General features: G+C 39.3%; 1 protein-coding gene across 4 annotated transcripts in view; it reads right to left on the bottom strand.

Annotated features, from left to right (window-relative positions):
• RALGPS1 (Ral GEF with PH domain and SH3 binding motif 1) overlaps positions 1-15384 on the bottom strand; it is a 154694-nt gene that overhangs the window by 9740 nt on the left and 129570 nt on the right. For 3 of the 4 annotated variants that reach the window (XM_049833313.1, XM_049833312.1, XM_049833314.1), the window contains exon 22: positions 10860-14992. The exons of the other annotated variant lie outside the window; for it this stretch is intronic. In XM_049833313.1, coding sequence (XP_049689270.1) covers positions 14963-14992 — 30 coding nt within the window. In that variant the 3' untranslated portion in view covers positions 10860-14962. Of the gene's footprint in view, positions 1-10859; positions 14993-15384 lie in introns of those variants that run through there. 4 annotated transcript variants of the gene reach the window in all.

Below are 15384 nucleotides of genomic sequence, written 5' to 3'. Positions count from 1 at the left end.
ACTTTTGTGACCCTTCACTGGGACCAGATGCACTACTGAACTTATTAACCTTGCCATGGAAACTTCAAGTTCTCCAAGATGCTACCAAATCAGACTACAAAATGAAGATTTTCTGTATACAATCACAGTTCAATATTTACACATGCTTAAACCATCTAGCAGATGGAAGGCAAATTAAACCAAAACCAAACTAAACCAAACCTTTATTCTATGAGCGTCCATGAGGGCATGATACATCACAAAACCACATCAGAACAATTAATCATTGTCTGTACCATTTGTAGGTGTTCTGTCCTCTTTTGTATACACTCAATCTTAGCTGATTAACAACCCCTTTCTAATTATGCACAAAACTGCCACTTTAGTTACAGCTCTATTCTGACTTCAGAGTACTACGTTTGAAGAGCATGATGAAAGCACTGCTGCCTGGTGTAATTTGCAAATCCAGGATGTTGCTCAACTGTTCTTTTTTATTTTTTGGCCTCAAAAAATGTAAGAAGTTGTTTTGAATGATGTATAATGATGCATTCTCTAAAGTTAAAATCTTGTGTTGCTCTGTGCAAATTGTCACGTAAGCTGTACATCTTCCCCTTTCATGCAAGTATTGGTATTCACCAATTTTAATATTACACTGCATGTGCAGAATAGTTTTTCTAACATGCTCACAAAGTTTAAAGTTACTCTGTTCTGCAGAAGATGTCTCCTCATCTGCTTTAAATACTTCTAATATTGCCTCCTCAATTAACCAATAAAATTCAAACATGCTTTTTGTCATTAGCTCACTAGTAGCTAAGCAGGACCTTGCAAGTGATATTTGCATAGAAAAGATGACAAGATATAGAAGAGTAGGGCTGCATCATCAGTTATCAGTTTGCACCAAAGTTATTTCATGTCTGCGCGGAGACGGGTGCTAGGTGGTAACCCCACAAAGCTAGCACACACTTGAAATGCAAAGAGGGTCTTATATACACATCAGGATCAAGGAAAAGTGGTAACAAAATGCATGATTGGTTGCAAACAATTTATATAACAAAAGTGCTTCTATGCATGTCTAGATAATTACCTAATTCATTATATTAAGGTAGTTTTTACATTTACACACTCATTATGCACAAGTAAGTATAATTTTTAATGTTAAAAACAGGCTAGATTAGCTAAGGATGCCCTTTTTTCTTGACACTACTCCAGAACTGGACACTTGTGATATAAATCAGAAGTAAGGCAATAGCATTGACAGAACCTCATTGTTTTACCTCCTTGCTTCAATGGATTCAATGTAGGGACCTTCCATTCTTGTTTCTATTGTTTCAATCACAGATTGTCCTTCCGACATCAGAATCTTCCCTGTATTCAGCTTGTCATTACTACTCAGCAGCATAAGCAATAAAGGTCACTAAAACTATCACAATCTGAGAATTTCTTATTTACAGAAAACAAAGTTTTCAAAACCACACCAATAAATAACATTTTTTCTGTGTTATCGCTAAATGTATGGCTTGTAAGAGCCTTAGGTAAGGTTTTTAATTTTTTTTTGTCTGTTTTTTAAAAAAGGTTTAGAGTGAATAATACTACAGCTATCTAATATTAATTATAATCTTCAGTAGACTGATGTCAAGAGGGACATCGCCCTAAAAGCACCATAGTCATCTTGTTTTTTTCTTCCTGACTAGATTCAGATTAAGCACTTGAGCTGCAAGGGCTGCAGTGTACACACAGTACTTTCAGGCAAACAGCGTAAGCCACCTAACTGGAAATCTTAAAATCTCAACAAGTCTTTTGGGTTTAGTGTGAGAACTAGAAAAGTCTGCACTAAGACAATTTTAACTAGCTGTCTGCGGCTTTTCTGTGCACAAGGAAGATTCATATTAAACAGAATTTTCTCAGTTAAATTTGGTTGCCAACTGTGTTTTCCTAATCATCAGATTTTAGTAATTTCCCTACACTAATAATTTGTATCATTTCCATAATTCAGAAGGAAATTAAATATTTGGCACTATCTTATCCACTCTGTTGTATTTTATACCATCTTGCACTTCTTGTGTGTTTTATTTAATTGTACTGAAAGTTCTTTAGGTAATAATGACAATGAAATTTATAACACTAGTGGCACATTCTTCTTTGGTGACTGCAACCAATACATATGAACTTTGTCAGAAACAAAAGTGAAATTAGTTTATCCTTGTACAAAATTATCAAGATGACTGAAGTAACACAGCTGGGCAGCAGCTTCATTCTCATCTTTATCTCTTATATTCTTTTTACCTTCTATTTAAAAAAAAAAAAAAAGTGTGATTTTTCTCGCTAAACAACCCGTTTCAGCTAGTTAAGCAACCTCTTACCACCACTGTCTCATTGTTTTCTCTTCCTGTACATAACAACCCACTATTTTCTCATCCTCTTTCCCCACACATCTGTTCTTACAGAATCCTCCTATGCCACTGTGCAGTTTTAGAAACATTGACTGTTTTTGCTAGAGGGAAACACACACTTCCCCTTCCCTCCTCCTCATTTTTTTTCCTTCAGAAAAGGCATAAACTGGGCCTAGAATTCAGAACAGCTGTGGATGCCTCCATTTCTCAGCCTAGAGACAATCATGTCAGAGAGCAGTGAGGCCTGGCGGCTCTGCAAGCAACAAGCAGCTGGCACCTGTGGGGGAGAAGCCAGCTGGCAGGGTAGGGGCCTCAGCAGCCAGGACCCTGTCCCTCGGTACCTGAGGCGAGCAGGGCCACGCTCAGGACCGCAGCCAGGTTCAAACGCCTGTCCGGTGTCAACCCCCCCGTCCAGACCACCCGGCAAGTCGTTGGGATGCGGCAGGTCTGAGGCCAAGTTGGGAAGCCAAACCACGGGTCGGGTCAGGTCCAGTGGCTGCTGGGCAGGTTTGTGGAGACAAGGCAGGAGCAAAGCCAAGACGTTCAGGGGCTGGATCCACGGGGTCTGTGGGACGTGGGCCTGAGCCTCCTACAGCAGAGCTCAGGCAGGGGCTGAGGGCCTAGGGATGAGCTTCAGTGGGCTCCTGGGCCCGTGGGTGCAGGGCTGTGGGGGTCCCAGGTGGGGTTGCTCAGGGCCATTAGGGCAATTAGTACCCACACGGCCCTGACAGAATGCTTTAAAACCGTACTTCCTTTTTAACTGCGGTGCAAGAACTCAATGCATATGCTTATCAGATAGACCAGTTACTTAAAAAAACCAAACCAAAAACAAAAAACCAAACCACCAACACCATGACAAACCAAAAAATTATGAGAAAAAAATTCTTTCACCTTTAAGACTTCACATTTACTTTCATAGAACTGTACTACAACACCAGAGTTGCATCAATTTGCCCTGGGCACTATGGATATTTCAAAGGGCTTGTGCTCCTACCTGGAGCCCTCTTCTTTTCTAAAGGAACTGTGTCACTTCATAGTTGGAGGCGACTCCAAATTTCGATACTTATCTTTGACTGACTTACAGTTTCTTCAGGGAAATTTCCGTTTTAGGAGATCTCTTCTACTAGCCCCTAACGTGATGTCAGGAGATTACTAAGCTGAAGGAAGAGTGGGAGTCAGCAAGAGGTGTGTCTCTTGGCCTGATCCTTTGTGACTTTGTGTAAATAACTGGCAGAAGAAACCAAGCCATTGTCAATTGGACTTTGTACCGACATGGCCCTCTTTCCTGGTACAGCTTTCCTTGGTGGCTACGTTAATTGTTAATTAACTTTAGAGAAAGAGGAATGTTTGAACACGTTAAAAAAACATCCTGAGATACACGGACAAGTTTCCAGTGTTTCTGTGGAAAGTTCACTGAGCATTTCTGTTTATTCTGCCTAGTAAAAGGTAAGGGAGAAGCAATGAAGTTCAGAGGCAGGTAAGAAGGGAGACTAAAAGGGTCACTTAAAGACACAAAGGAATCACTTGGCCCATTTACCTTAAAGCATAGGCAAAGAAATTAGCTCATGAGAAACATTTACAAAATAATAACTGGAGGAGAAAAATACAAAAACCAACAACCACCCAACCCTTTAAGGCCCTTTATTATCTCATTGCCCCTTTTCTTGGTTCAAAAATTCAGCAAATTTAGAAAAGTTTTAGATGTAATCATCACTTGGGTGATCTCTTTAGGGCTGATGGAGCCCTATGCCCCTCATAATGCATGCCAAGATTGGCACTTGGGCGTAAGCCCAAGTGTGAATTGTGTTCACTGTCTGTGTGTGCCCCATATCACCTCTCCCTTTCTGTAAATATATACAAGGAAAAAAAAAAACCATATTGCTTGAGCAAGCCACCATGCTAGAGACTTAAAATAATTGCAACCAGCAATTTAAAGTCCTGGTATAAACTACAAAATATACAAGACACTGCAAACTAACCTTAACCTATGGTATGTTAAGAGTCAGTGTGGATGTGTGTAACCAGAGAATATATATGAATATTGGAATTGTAATCTGCACAGTGTAAGCTTCCTACAGATCACAATCTTGTCTTGCAGTATACATATGTTCCTTACACTTCTAAATCTGAGTAGATACATGGATGCTAAAGAGTAGAAAGGGCAAGCAAAGAAACCTAAAAGCCATGCACATACCCAGAAATGCTTTGCTTGTACAGTACATTCTTGCCTCATTTCACATTTTGCTTTGCTGTTTCTGGTTTGTTTTTGTCCAATAGTTTTTTGATATAACACCTGAACTGCCTTGGAATACTGCTATACATTATCTAAAACTCCTGCTACCATTACAAAAATTTACAGAATGCTTGACTGCAATATACCTTTGCAATTAAGATACACTTTCATTAATAGCTTTTGTAACAAACGTAGATTATGAAAAAAACTCTTCAGTCGCCTGCAAAGCTTCAGTTGGACACCAGAAACAGGACAGGAGAGAATTATCTTGCAGTTTGAATAGAGCCTAATAGCAGGTACAGGATTTCTTGCTGCTTCTTAGAAGACAGGTGAGCCCACTCACTAATGAAGGTGGGCTATTAGACACCGCCAAGCTTGCTTTTCACCCTACTTTCTAACAATGGGTATAGGACTTGCTGAACTTTTTTTTTTTTTTTTGAAGAACCAGAACAGGATTTCCATGATCTTCCACATGTAGTTATCACCAGCTGAAAACTTATCAGATTCCCAAGATTTAGTAAGTCAAAGACTGCTACTAGTAAGTCAAGGACTGCTACCATTTTGCCATACTTTTGCACCACAACTTTGGGTAAAAAAATCCTCGTCCAATAATAAAGCTCAATCTATGCAGCGTAACACTCATTGAATGGTAAGGAAAAGAAACAGAAAAGCAAATTTTTTATTTTTTTTTTTTTTTGTTACCTTCAGCTCTGTAAGAAAACAAAATTAATCAGGAAAAGAAAAATTAATTAAAAGAAAAAAAAGTACAAATACCAGCCTCTCTACATTGTAAAGATTAAACAGAAACAAAACCATCTAAGGGAACCAGCCACCATCAGAGGTCCAAGTAATAGCAAAAATTAATCTCGAGAGATATGAATAAAATCACAAGCATTTAATAGAACAAAATTCACACAAGCCCAAACCCAATCTTCTCTAACTACTGAAACAACATTTCAGACACAGAAGAATTAGGGAATGTAGGGACGTTCTACACCTGCCTGTGTATCATAGTGCTAAGGGGTTACAGTGAAGTTATAGCTGTCCTAAAACAATTAATCACTGAGACAGAAGCTCAGCAAACTTACATAGATGCAGGGGAAATTGCAAGATATCAACATGCTAGTTTCAACCACTAGATGATCCCAGTTTTGTAGAGTATTGTAGAGATCTTAAGTATTAACTGACAGCCTTGGCTTAATCAGCCATCATCTGAGTTCACCCTGGGTCATATATACCCTACCTTAATGTTGGTTTTTGTTTTTGTTGTTTCCTACCTTTTATGATGTCGCAGTGTGCTATGTTGTCCTCACTCCAAAGTGAATCATTTCACTGAAACAAATGTGCTGCTGCCATACAGTATCTGTGAGTCAGGGGTTGGTACAGAAGTTGGTAGCTTTGACATTAAAAGATCTCCTCCTTTCTTTGCCTCCTCAGAGCAGACAGAGGGCAGAAAGACAGAGGCAGCTTGATCTCAAAAGATGTCTAAGGAACTGGATAGCCCCACAGGTGCCTCCCCTAACAGTTGACCAGCACATTCTCTACCTGGGAATTGTTAGCTCTCCTCTTAACATTTCCCACTTTACTGCTAATTGAATGTAATTATGCCATTGGATTCAGTCTTTTGCACCTCTGGAGATGGAGCATGCCTGTAAGATTACACGAGCGTGGCATCAGGCTAGGTATTAAGAAGGCAAGAGCAGTGCCAAGGGCAGTCTTGGGTCACACTGTGCTATGCTGAGACAGCCTCTCTGCTACCTGTAGGGCTTTTATTAACACTAGCAAGCTCCTGCCTTTGATCTTGGGAGAGGACAACTGCATTGTTCCTGTGATAGAAATTCAGAACAGCTCAACCTACTTTGTTAGACATGAGTAACCACTATCCTCTTGTAGTTGAGACTGCTTGAGAACTTAATTACTAAAAGAGGAATTTAATTGTGTGGTACCTTACTGTCTTTGTTGTCTCATGTTAGCTCTTTAAAAATTAATTACAAGTCTGAGCTATAATGTGAACATCCTTGCTTGTGTTGCTGGAGGACCTAGGAACCTCTCTCTGGTTGTGGAGGGGTGATGCTTCTGTAGAAAACAGTCTATGCAAAACAGTATACTATATTAACTCTCATATAAGGTGCTTAGCTTCACACAGTGATCCAAAAAAACAGCTGTAAAAATGGTGGTTTTAATGACTGATTAAATAACTTTCGTAACTCAGTAGGTGTGCTAAAACATGCTTTTACTCTGCCACCTGCACTCACTCTCAGGCTCTGAAGATCAAGTCTCCTCAGCAGTTACAAACATACCCTCTTTGAGGCTGGTGGGTGAAATAAAAACTACTCCCTCTCCCTTTCCCAACTGTTGAAAGAATTAAAACAATTGCACTACTAAACAATGCAGACAGAACTAGTTGGACTTCCAAGGATGCTGTTCTTTGCTGCCTTCAAGTACATTTGTAATCTAAATGGAAGTTGTTTTTGCTTGTGGTTTTTTTGTTTGTTTGTTTGTTTGTTTAATCTTCACCTACTTATTTCTGCACCAGCTAGTTGTCCCTTGCTTTCCTTTTTTTCATCTCTTTGCCCCATGAAAGAGTATGACATTGCCCTCTAAAAGACAAGGCATACATTCATTGTGTTTTTGTCAAATAGGTTCACATCAATAATTTTGTAGTATTACAAAAAATGGTAACAATTTTGCTACAACTAACTTCCAGTGTTTCCAGGGTTTTAGGGTGTTCCTATGCATTAAAAAAAATATTTATAATTTTATTAAGATAGTGGTATCAATTAACAAATCATATATAAAGTAACGTATCTAGCTGGTTGTTTACTTTTTTATTCTGCAGAATTGGATAGACTTTTCTCTATACTTACACTAGAACAAATCTATTTGTTTTCTGACCTTGCTTGTTTGCTTTATGTTCAGTTACATCATGCTTTCAAACCCAAAGCATGGATCGTCTGAAGAAAGTAATCACTTGGAACAAAATCTACTCTTCCTTAAAGCTGAAAAGCTGATTTCTGGCAGTAGGAGCATGGCTACAGACAAAGTCCAGAAATACAAAGGATACTTCCTCCAATTCATTACTATCTGCACTTCCTTATGCACAACTGTGTTTTAGTTGATGCAAAAATGGGTGTTTTCATCCTTCCTAATATGCTTATCTGACTTGCTCTCACATCTGAGGTATACTGAGACCTTTGACTTCTTTTCTTTTTTCTTTACACTGCCCCTCAGGAAAGGTCTGGTATATTTTCAGAATTTGATAAACCATTACTGACTGCAGAAGAAAAATTAATGCAACTGCCAGTGCTATCACTTACATACATAGTACAGCCTGACATCTAAAGTAGGAACAAACTTATTAAAGATTTTTTTTTTTTTCTTTTTTTTTTTTTTTCTCCAAGGTTACAAAACCAGAGGCTTGGACATAATAAGCATTTAATGAGTTCTTCAGTACTGATCTTTGGATGTTGTATCACAAAAGCATATTGACTCATAGTGAAATACTGCAATGCAGAAAGTAGTCCTCTTTCTCCCTGCAATTTGCCTCTAGAACAATAATAATGGCAATTTGGAATATAGTGATTGTTGCTCTTCCTTCCTAATGTGCTCACTTTATTTTCCATCCTGTTGCCTATGGGGAGGAGAGGAATTCCAATCAATTTTCCCATTTACACTGATGCTATCAGTGAAAAGAACCGTGTTAGATGTAGGAGATGCTTATTGATGCTTCCTTCATAAAATATTTACAGTGAAACACTGGACATGACCCTAGAGGAAAATTGTACAGATCAAAGTGATTTCCAAGGCTACAAAGTAATAAAAAAGTCTTGAAACAGTCTTCCTCTTTCTGGGGGGTTAACAGGAAAAGGAGTCCATTCCAGGAAAGGGCTATGTGCTTTCTTTTTCAGCTCTAAAAGTAGCTATTTTATATCAGCTTGTTTTGCTCTCATCTTCACGTTATGTAACATTTATCTCTCAGGCAACTGCTCGTGAAATTATGTTTTTTTCAGAAATTAAAGCACCTTCTTTGCCAGTCACTATGTGGAGTTTATTTACCTTGAATGGGGATTCACAGAATGATAGAATGGTTTGGGCTGGAAGGGACCTTTAAAGGTCATCTAGTCCACCCACACCCCCCCCCACACACCCCCCCCCCCCGCAATAAGCAGGGACACCTTCAACTAGATCAGGTTGATCAGAGCTTCGTCCAGCCTGAACTTGAGTTTCCAGGGATGGGGCATCTACCACCTCTCTGGGCAATCTGTGCCAGTGTCTCACCACCCTCGTCGTTAAAAATTTCTTCCTTGTATCTAGTCTGAATCTACCTTCCTTTAGTTCAAAACCATTACCCCTTGTCCTATCACTACAGGCCCTACTAAAAAGTCTGTCCCCATCTTTCTTTTATGCGCCCCCCCCCCCCCTTTAAGTACTGGAAGACTGCAGTAAGATCTCCCTGGAGCCTTCTCTTCTCCAGGCTGAACAACCCCAACTGTCTCAGCCTGTCCTCACAGGAGAGGGGCTCCAGCCCTCTCATCATTTTCGTGTCCCTCCTCTGGACCCGCTCCAGCAGGTCCATGTCTTTCCTGTGCTGAGGACCCCAGAGCTGGATGCAGTACTGCAGGTGGGGTCTCACCAGAGTGGAGCAGAGGGGCAGAATCCCCTCCCTCGACCTGCTGGCCACGCTGGTCTTGCTGCAGCCCAGGATGCAGTCGGCTTTCTGGGCTGTGAGTGCACATTGCTGGCTGATGTCCAGCTTTTCATCCACCAGTACCCCCAAGTCCTCCTCTGCAGGGCTGCTCTCAATCCCTTCATCCCCCAGCCTGTATTGATACCTGGGGTTGCCCTGACCCAGGTGCAGGACCTTGCACTTGGCCCTGTTGAACCTCATTTCACATGGGTCCACATCTTGAGCATGTCCAGGTCCCTCTGAATGGCATCCCATCCCTCAGGTGTGTCACCCGCACCCTGTACCACTTAGTTTGGTGTCATCTGCAAATTTTCTGAGGGTGCACTCAATCCCACTATGTCATTGATGAAGACAGTAAACAGTACTGGTACCAATACAGACCCCTGAGGGACACCACTCGTCACTGATCTCCATCCAGACATTTAGCCGTTGACCACTACTCTCTGGATGTGACCATCCAGCCAATTTCTTATCCACCGAACAGTCCATCCATCAAACCCTCATCTCTCCAATGCAGAGAGAAGGATGTTGTGGGGGACTGTGTCAAAGGCCTTACCAAAGTCCAGACAGATAAATCCATAACTCTTCCTTTGTCCACTGATGTAGTCACTCCATCTCAGGCAGCCAGTAGGTTGGTCAAGCAAGACTTGCTCTTGGTGAAGCCATGCTGGCTGCATTGAATCACCTCCCTGCCTTCCAAATGCCTTAGCATGGCTTCTAGGAGGATCTGTTCCATGATCTTCCCAGGCACAGAGGTGAGGCTGACAGGTCAGTAGTTCCCAGGTCCCCCTTCCTACTCTTTCTAAAAATGGGTGCAATGTTTCCCTTTTTCCAGTCTCTGGGGACTTCACCTGACTGTCATGACTTTTCAAGTATCACGGAGAGTGGCTCGGCAACTACACCAGACAATTCCCTCAGGGCTCTGGGCTGCAAGTTGTTGAGCTCCTCAGCCTTCTCCTCTTCTGTTGTTACCAGTTTGCCAGTCTTGTTCATCATGGAGGGGGTACACTTTCTTTGACCTTCCTTTTCTGGCTGACATACCTATAGAAGCCTTTCTTGTTATTGTGCATCCCTTGCCAAGTTCAGCTCCAGCCGCACCTTGGCCCTCCTGACCCCATCCCTACACAACTGGGCAGCATCCCTATACTCTTCCCAGGATACTTGACCCTGCTTCCACTGTCTGTGCATTTCCTTCTTGCCCTTTAGTTTGACCAGCAGGTCTCAACTTATTTGTGCTGGTCTCTTGCATTCCTCTCCTGATTGCTTACACATGGGATGGAGAGAAAAATGATACATATAAAAAAGAGAAGTTATCAAAGAAGATGGACACTGGTCAACATTTCCACATTGATCTTTTCCGAGAAAGTTCTACTGAACATCTGATTGCTAGGCTACCCCCGTCAGCCGTGCTCAGTGTTTCAAGGTTCTGACTGAACCTTGATTTCATCACTGAAATTAGAAAGGAAATTTCAGATTTTAATATGAGAAGATACAATTACACATGTCTACAGTGATATACTGTGTAATGCAGGGCAGATAATATTATTAGTAGATTAAGTAAGTATTTTTTCCTGTTGATTTCAGTGGGTAGAGTTGAGAATCCAAGTGTGTAAATGAAGTTTAATTATAAGTGCAAAGAAATTTACCTTGCTATTCAAGTCAACACGCAAGTTTGGCAGTGATAAAACACATTTCTTAGGAAAACAATAGGATAGGTTCATCTCTACTTCTTTGGACTTTCCAAATCCCACTTCAAAGAACTGCAAAGTTGGAGGGTTTTTCTATTTTCTGTTAGAAATTTGGATTTTGTTGTATTTATACTATTAAATGGCTACACACTGTGCACTATAAAGTCTGTTCAACTGTATTACCATTCATTCACAAATAAAACATGCTTGCTGCCTTTGAGCTAAAATGTTCCTTCTATACTTCTATTCTTTTTCAGAATATTTTATTGTTAATAGCATACATACTCTGCACATTTTTAAACTTACAACCAAATGCATTTGCTGTTGAAGTAAACAAACTTTTTTTTTTACATTAAAGTATTTAATTAGTGAAACAATCAGTATCAATGTAACAAACTGAAAAATACAGCAACCTGATACAAGACTGAGGTAACAAAATACTTTGCCAAAAAACTAGATTCCAATGCCAGGGTTGTTATGGGTGAGACAGTTCACAAGAATTATAGAAAGAATCCTTACACAAATGGCATGCAGTGGACTGCTGGAAAATACAGCCAAAAATAGTGCAACAGTTTTCACACAAAACAAACCAAAATGTTGAAATTGGTTTACATTATAATGTGACAAATAAGTCGCAATTTGAAAACTACTTTCTTTGCCTCGTTTTAGTGCTATTTGGAAAACCATGCATTTTGGCACTGAATTACATCAAAATTGCACATAAATTAATAATATTGCCTACATACACTTTATATCTTCACAATTTTGAAAACAGTAATTCTGAGATGATGTTTATTTTTACACAACTATTGCAGCTGTTCTCTTTGATGGATAAAAACTTGTATGGTTTGTACTATTTTTGTGAAAATGCTGTATTAATCAGTACTGATATGCAGTATATTGTATTTCAATAGCAGCTTTCAATTCAAAGTATCAGATGACAGCAAATGGTACCAAATGACAGCATAAAAACTCAAATCAGCAGTTACAAACTGTTTAATACTTAAAATCTCATTTAAAATTTAAGATATTTTAATAATATTCTTACACTGCCATAATTCTGAATTTTTTTATATTGTCCAACAATTTCACAATTGTGAAAAGGCTTTTACCTGACTATTGTGTAAAACTATTTGCTATGTTCATCTTTCTTCTATATAATGCTATTTACATTCAAATGATCATAGTGTGAGCAAGTTCAAGTTACTTTTGACATATTTCCAAATTCCAAGATTTTGAGTAGGATTTGAGTTTGAGGATTGAGTAGCATTGAAGGGTTTACTTTCTCCAGAGATTCATCTTCTGTCAGTGACAAATGACTGGGTATAAGAAACATTCATAAATATTGCCCTTCACTCATGCCACACTATTTTGGGGCCCATCATGGTTTCTGGCAAATATGCTTCCTTTCTAGTTGGGAATCTGTTTTATAAGCAAGTGAAAAATAGACCATTTTGTAACTTCTCCAACAGGCTCTATGGCTTATAATTTTGAGTAGAAGTCTATTTTTGAAGGCTAGAACTCTCTACCTCTTGTACATACAATAACATTTTTAACACTTTTAGAGACCCTTAAATTCTAAAAGCCGTGAAATTCTGAGTGTGTACAGGCACGTTCTGTTGCTACTCTATCAGTCAGCAGTTACTGTTCTTTCCAAGGGAGGCTTGTTAAACATAACTGAAAGTTGTTAAAACATCCGTTAATCTCAATTGCAATATGCTGGAAAAAATGTCATGAGCCCTCATTGGTGTTCACTTCCACTACACCACATTAGAAAGGAGTAGGTAGATATTTACATGCTTCTCATATACGTACATTTAATGCCAATAAGTGTTCCTTTTTAAATTAAGCTTATATTTAAGACAGATCAGGTTATTATCTTTTAAGGGGAAAGGGCTACTAATAAAGTAACTTTAAAAAATACTCTTGACTTGAATAGTTCTGTTTTGGTTAGTGTGTCATCATTTTGGTCACTGTCCTGCACATGGTTCAAACCCTATGAGTGCTAATAACGCACAATACATGAGGTCATAGGTGGCACATTTGTTAAAATGGCAGTCCACATAACACTTGCATCTTCATGAATTATCTCAGTGATAACTAATCACAAAAGTCCACAGGTGCAGAATAATTCAGATTATATCATATTCTAACAGTCTGAAGCCATTTACTGGTGATAGGATTTTACCACATTCAAAAGCTTCTACACTGTCTCTAATGGCATTGGATGCCCTGCCCTAGCAGATAGGGATATTTTTCCCAGTTCAAAATTGTCTTTATTTAGTAAAAAAGGAGAAAAAAGGTATAAATATATTTTGTATTACCACTCTTTTCACACAACTCCTGAGCTATCAAAGAAACTTTGTCAACTTTCCATACACTTTCACATGTCCCAGGACCTAAATGCAGTTGTCGTCAGGAACTGATTTTGTTGAAAAGCTGGTATGTATTGGGCTTCACTCTCAGGATGGTAATATGAACACTTAAGATAACACAAAAGTTACAGCTGACCTACATTTAACAATACAGGTATTTTGTTGTTGTTGTTAAAGAAGTTTCAAAATCAAAATATAGAAAATCATGCAAGTCCACAGAATAAATACTCCTCTAATGTCAGGAAGCTTGTTCTAATACAGGGCCTGTTCAATTAAACTAACTTCCATTTTTTTCCATGGTTTGTAAGCTAGAGGTTGGCTTGCAAATTTCTCCTCTATGCAATCTTAGGAAACTCAGAGGAGGTTTTCTGGTGATTGATGAAGTCTGAACACTGATGCCTTATGGCAAAAGACTTTAAAACAGAAAGAGGGCTCCACTTAGCATGGGAACAGAAAAACCCTCTGACCACAGGAGTGCTAGGGCACAGCAGGGATACAGCTATGGATGTAGAGAGAGTTCTTTCAGAGGAGAAGGCTCAGTTACATTCATTTTTCTTTTGATCTCTGGACACTGGTGTGGAGGCTTCTTTGTACTTGCTCCACTGTCAATCTTCCCTAGCTTTCATTGCCACCATGATTTCATCATAGCAGTACCATGTGCCAGTACAGTATGTCATAAAGGTGCATTATGTACTAGAATTGAGTGGAGCTGAGTCATCCACAGAAAGACAGAACAGAAACAATGATATGGAATCATTCTGAGGAGCCAGGGCCATGTGATACATAACACCTGATTACTTGCTTTACTGTACCAAGGGATTTAAGACAAACATTCAGACTGAAGAAAAAAACAAACTTGTAAGCAACTAAGCCAGTAGTTAAGAGAATGAAAGACAACCTTTAGCACAACATAAATTTAAACAGCCTTAAATCCATTGTGAGGGCATTCCTGAGTAATGTAACTGAATGAAAAGGAAACCAACTGTCCTGTGCCAAAATACATTTTTCCCAAATAGCTCAAATGTGAACAGCAGAATTGTCCAGAGATTTGATACAAAATCTGAGGCAGCCACATTGCCAAGCAACTCAGTGCACTTAGATTATAAAAATGTTGTTCCACAATTTTCTATTCTAATTGACACTTTGCAGCAAGTTAACACTGTCAATCATTCTGTGCATTAGAAAGAATTGAAACCCAACATGGGCCAAATATTCTTCAGTCACACAAAGCAGCTTAACAATAAAAAGAACCGTTTAAAAAAGAATAGGCAGAAGATATGATGCTCAGTTTGTGGCCAAACATCAGTTCATGGCAGTCTCTGACCACGAAAAGTTGAGGGCTCTAGAATCCTGCAGGAGTCAGGATTAATCTTCTGTCCATCTAACTTGTCTGCTTTCACTCAGTGCATGAGACTCTATCTGGTCCTAAGGACAACATTCACTTTCTGCTTTTAAAAGCTGTGTCAGAATCACTTTCAAGTTACATAGGAAAGTGCTGAAATATTTGTGGCTGGCTCATGTCAGGAAAACCATTCTCCTCTTCCTCCTTAGAGAACAATAGCCTGTTTCTTCAGTTTGGCACTTGAAATCGCACCAGGTAGGAGAGCAAATTATTCGAATGACATTAGATTAGCAGGTACCTGGAAAAGAATGTAAATTATTCAGCAGTATAATGCTTCTGAGCCTATTATGGCATTGGGAAACTGCAAAGGTACAAAATAGGGTGGGCTAATCATTTGTTATATAATGTGAAAAGTGTAACCAGTCCCAAACAAGTCCAAAAGAAGGCTAACCCCATAACTGAAAGGAAAGATAAAGACTCAAATGTTTTTTCTATTCATAGACCAAATCCAGCCAAAGTATTCTAAGAAGTTATCAGTATGCATGGGAGGGATGCATGTGTGTAAAGAAGATTCTCAAGCTGCATCCTGTTTTAGGTCCTATATGGATGAACATCCTATTAATATAATCTTTGGAAATCCTTTTATGAATGAACATTTTCCTCAAGAGAAGAATGAGGCTGCTATATAAA

Source organism: Accipiter gentilis, chromosome 29, assembly GCF_929443795.1.
Source record: "Accipiter gentilis chromosome 29, bAccGen1.1, whole genome shotgun sequence".
NCBI classification, from domain to species: Eukaryota; Metazoa; Chordata; class Aves; order Accipitriformes; family Accipitridae; genus Astur; species Astur gentilis.
The sequence above is the reverse complement of the archived record's forward strand: the minus strand, read 5'-3'. Positions and strand labels throughout refer to the sequence as shown.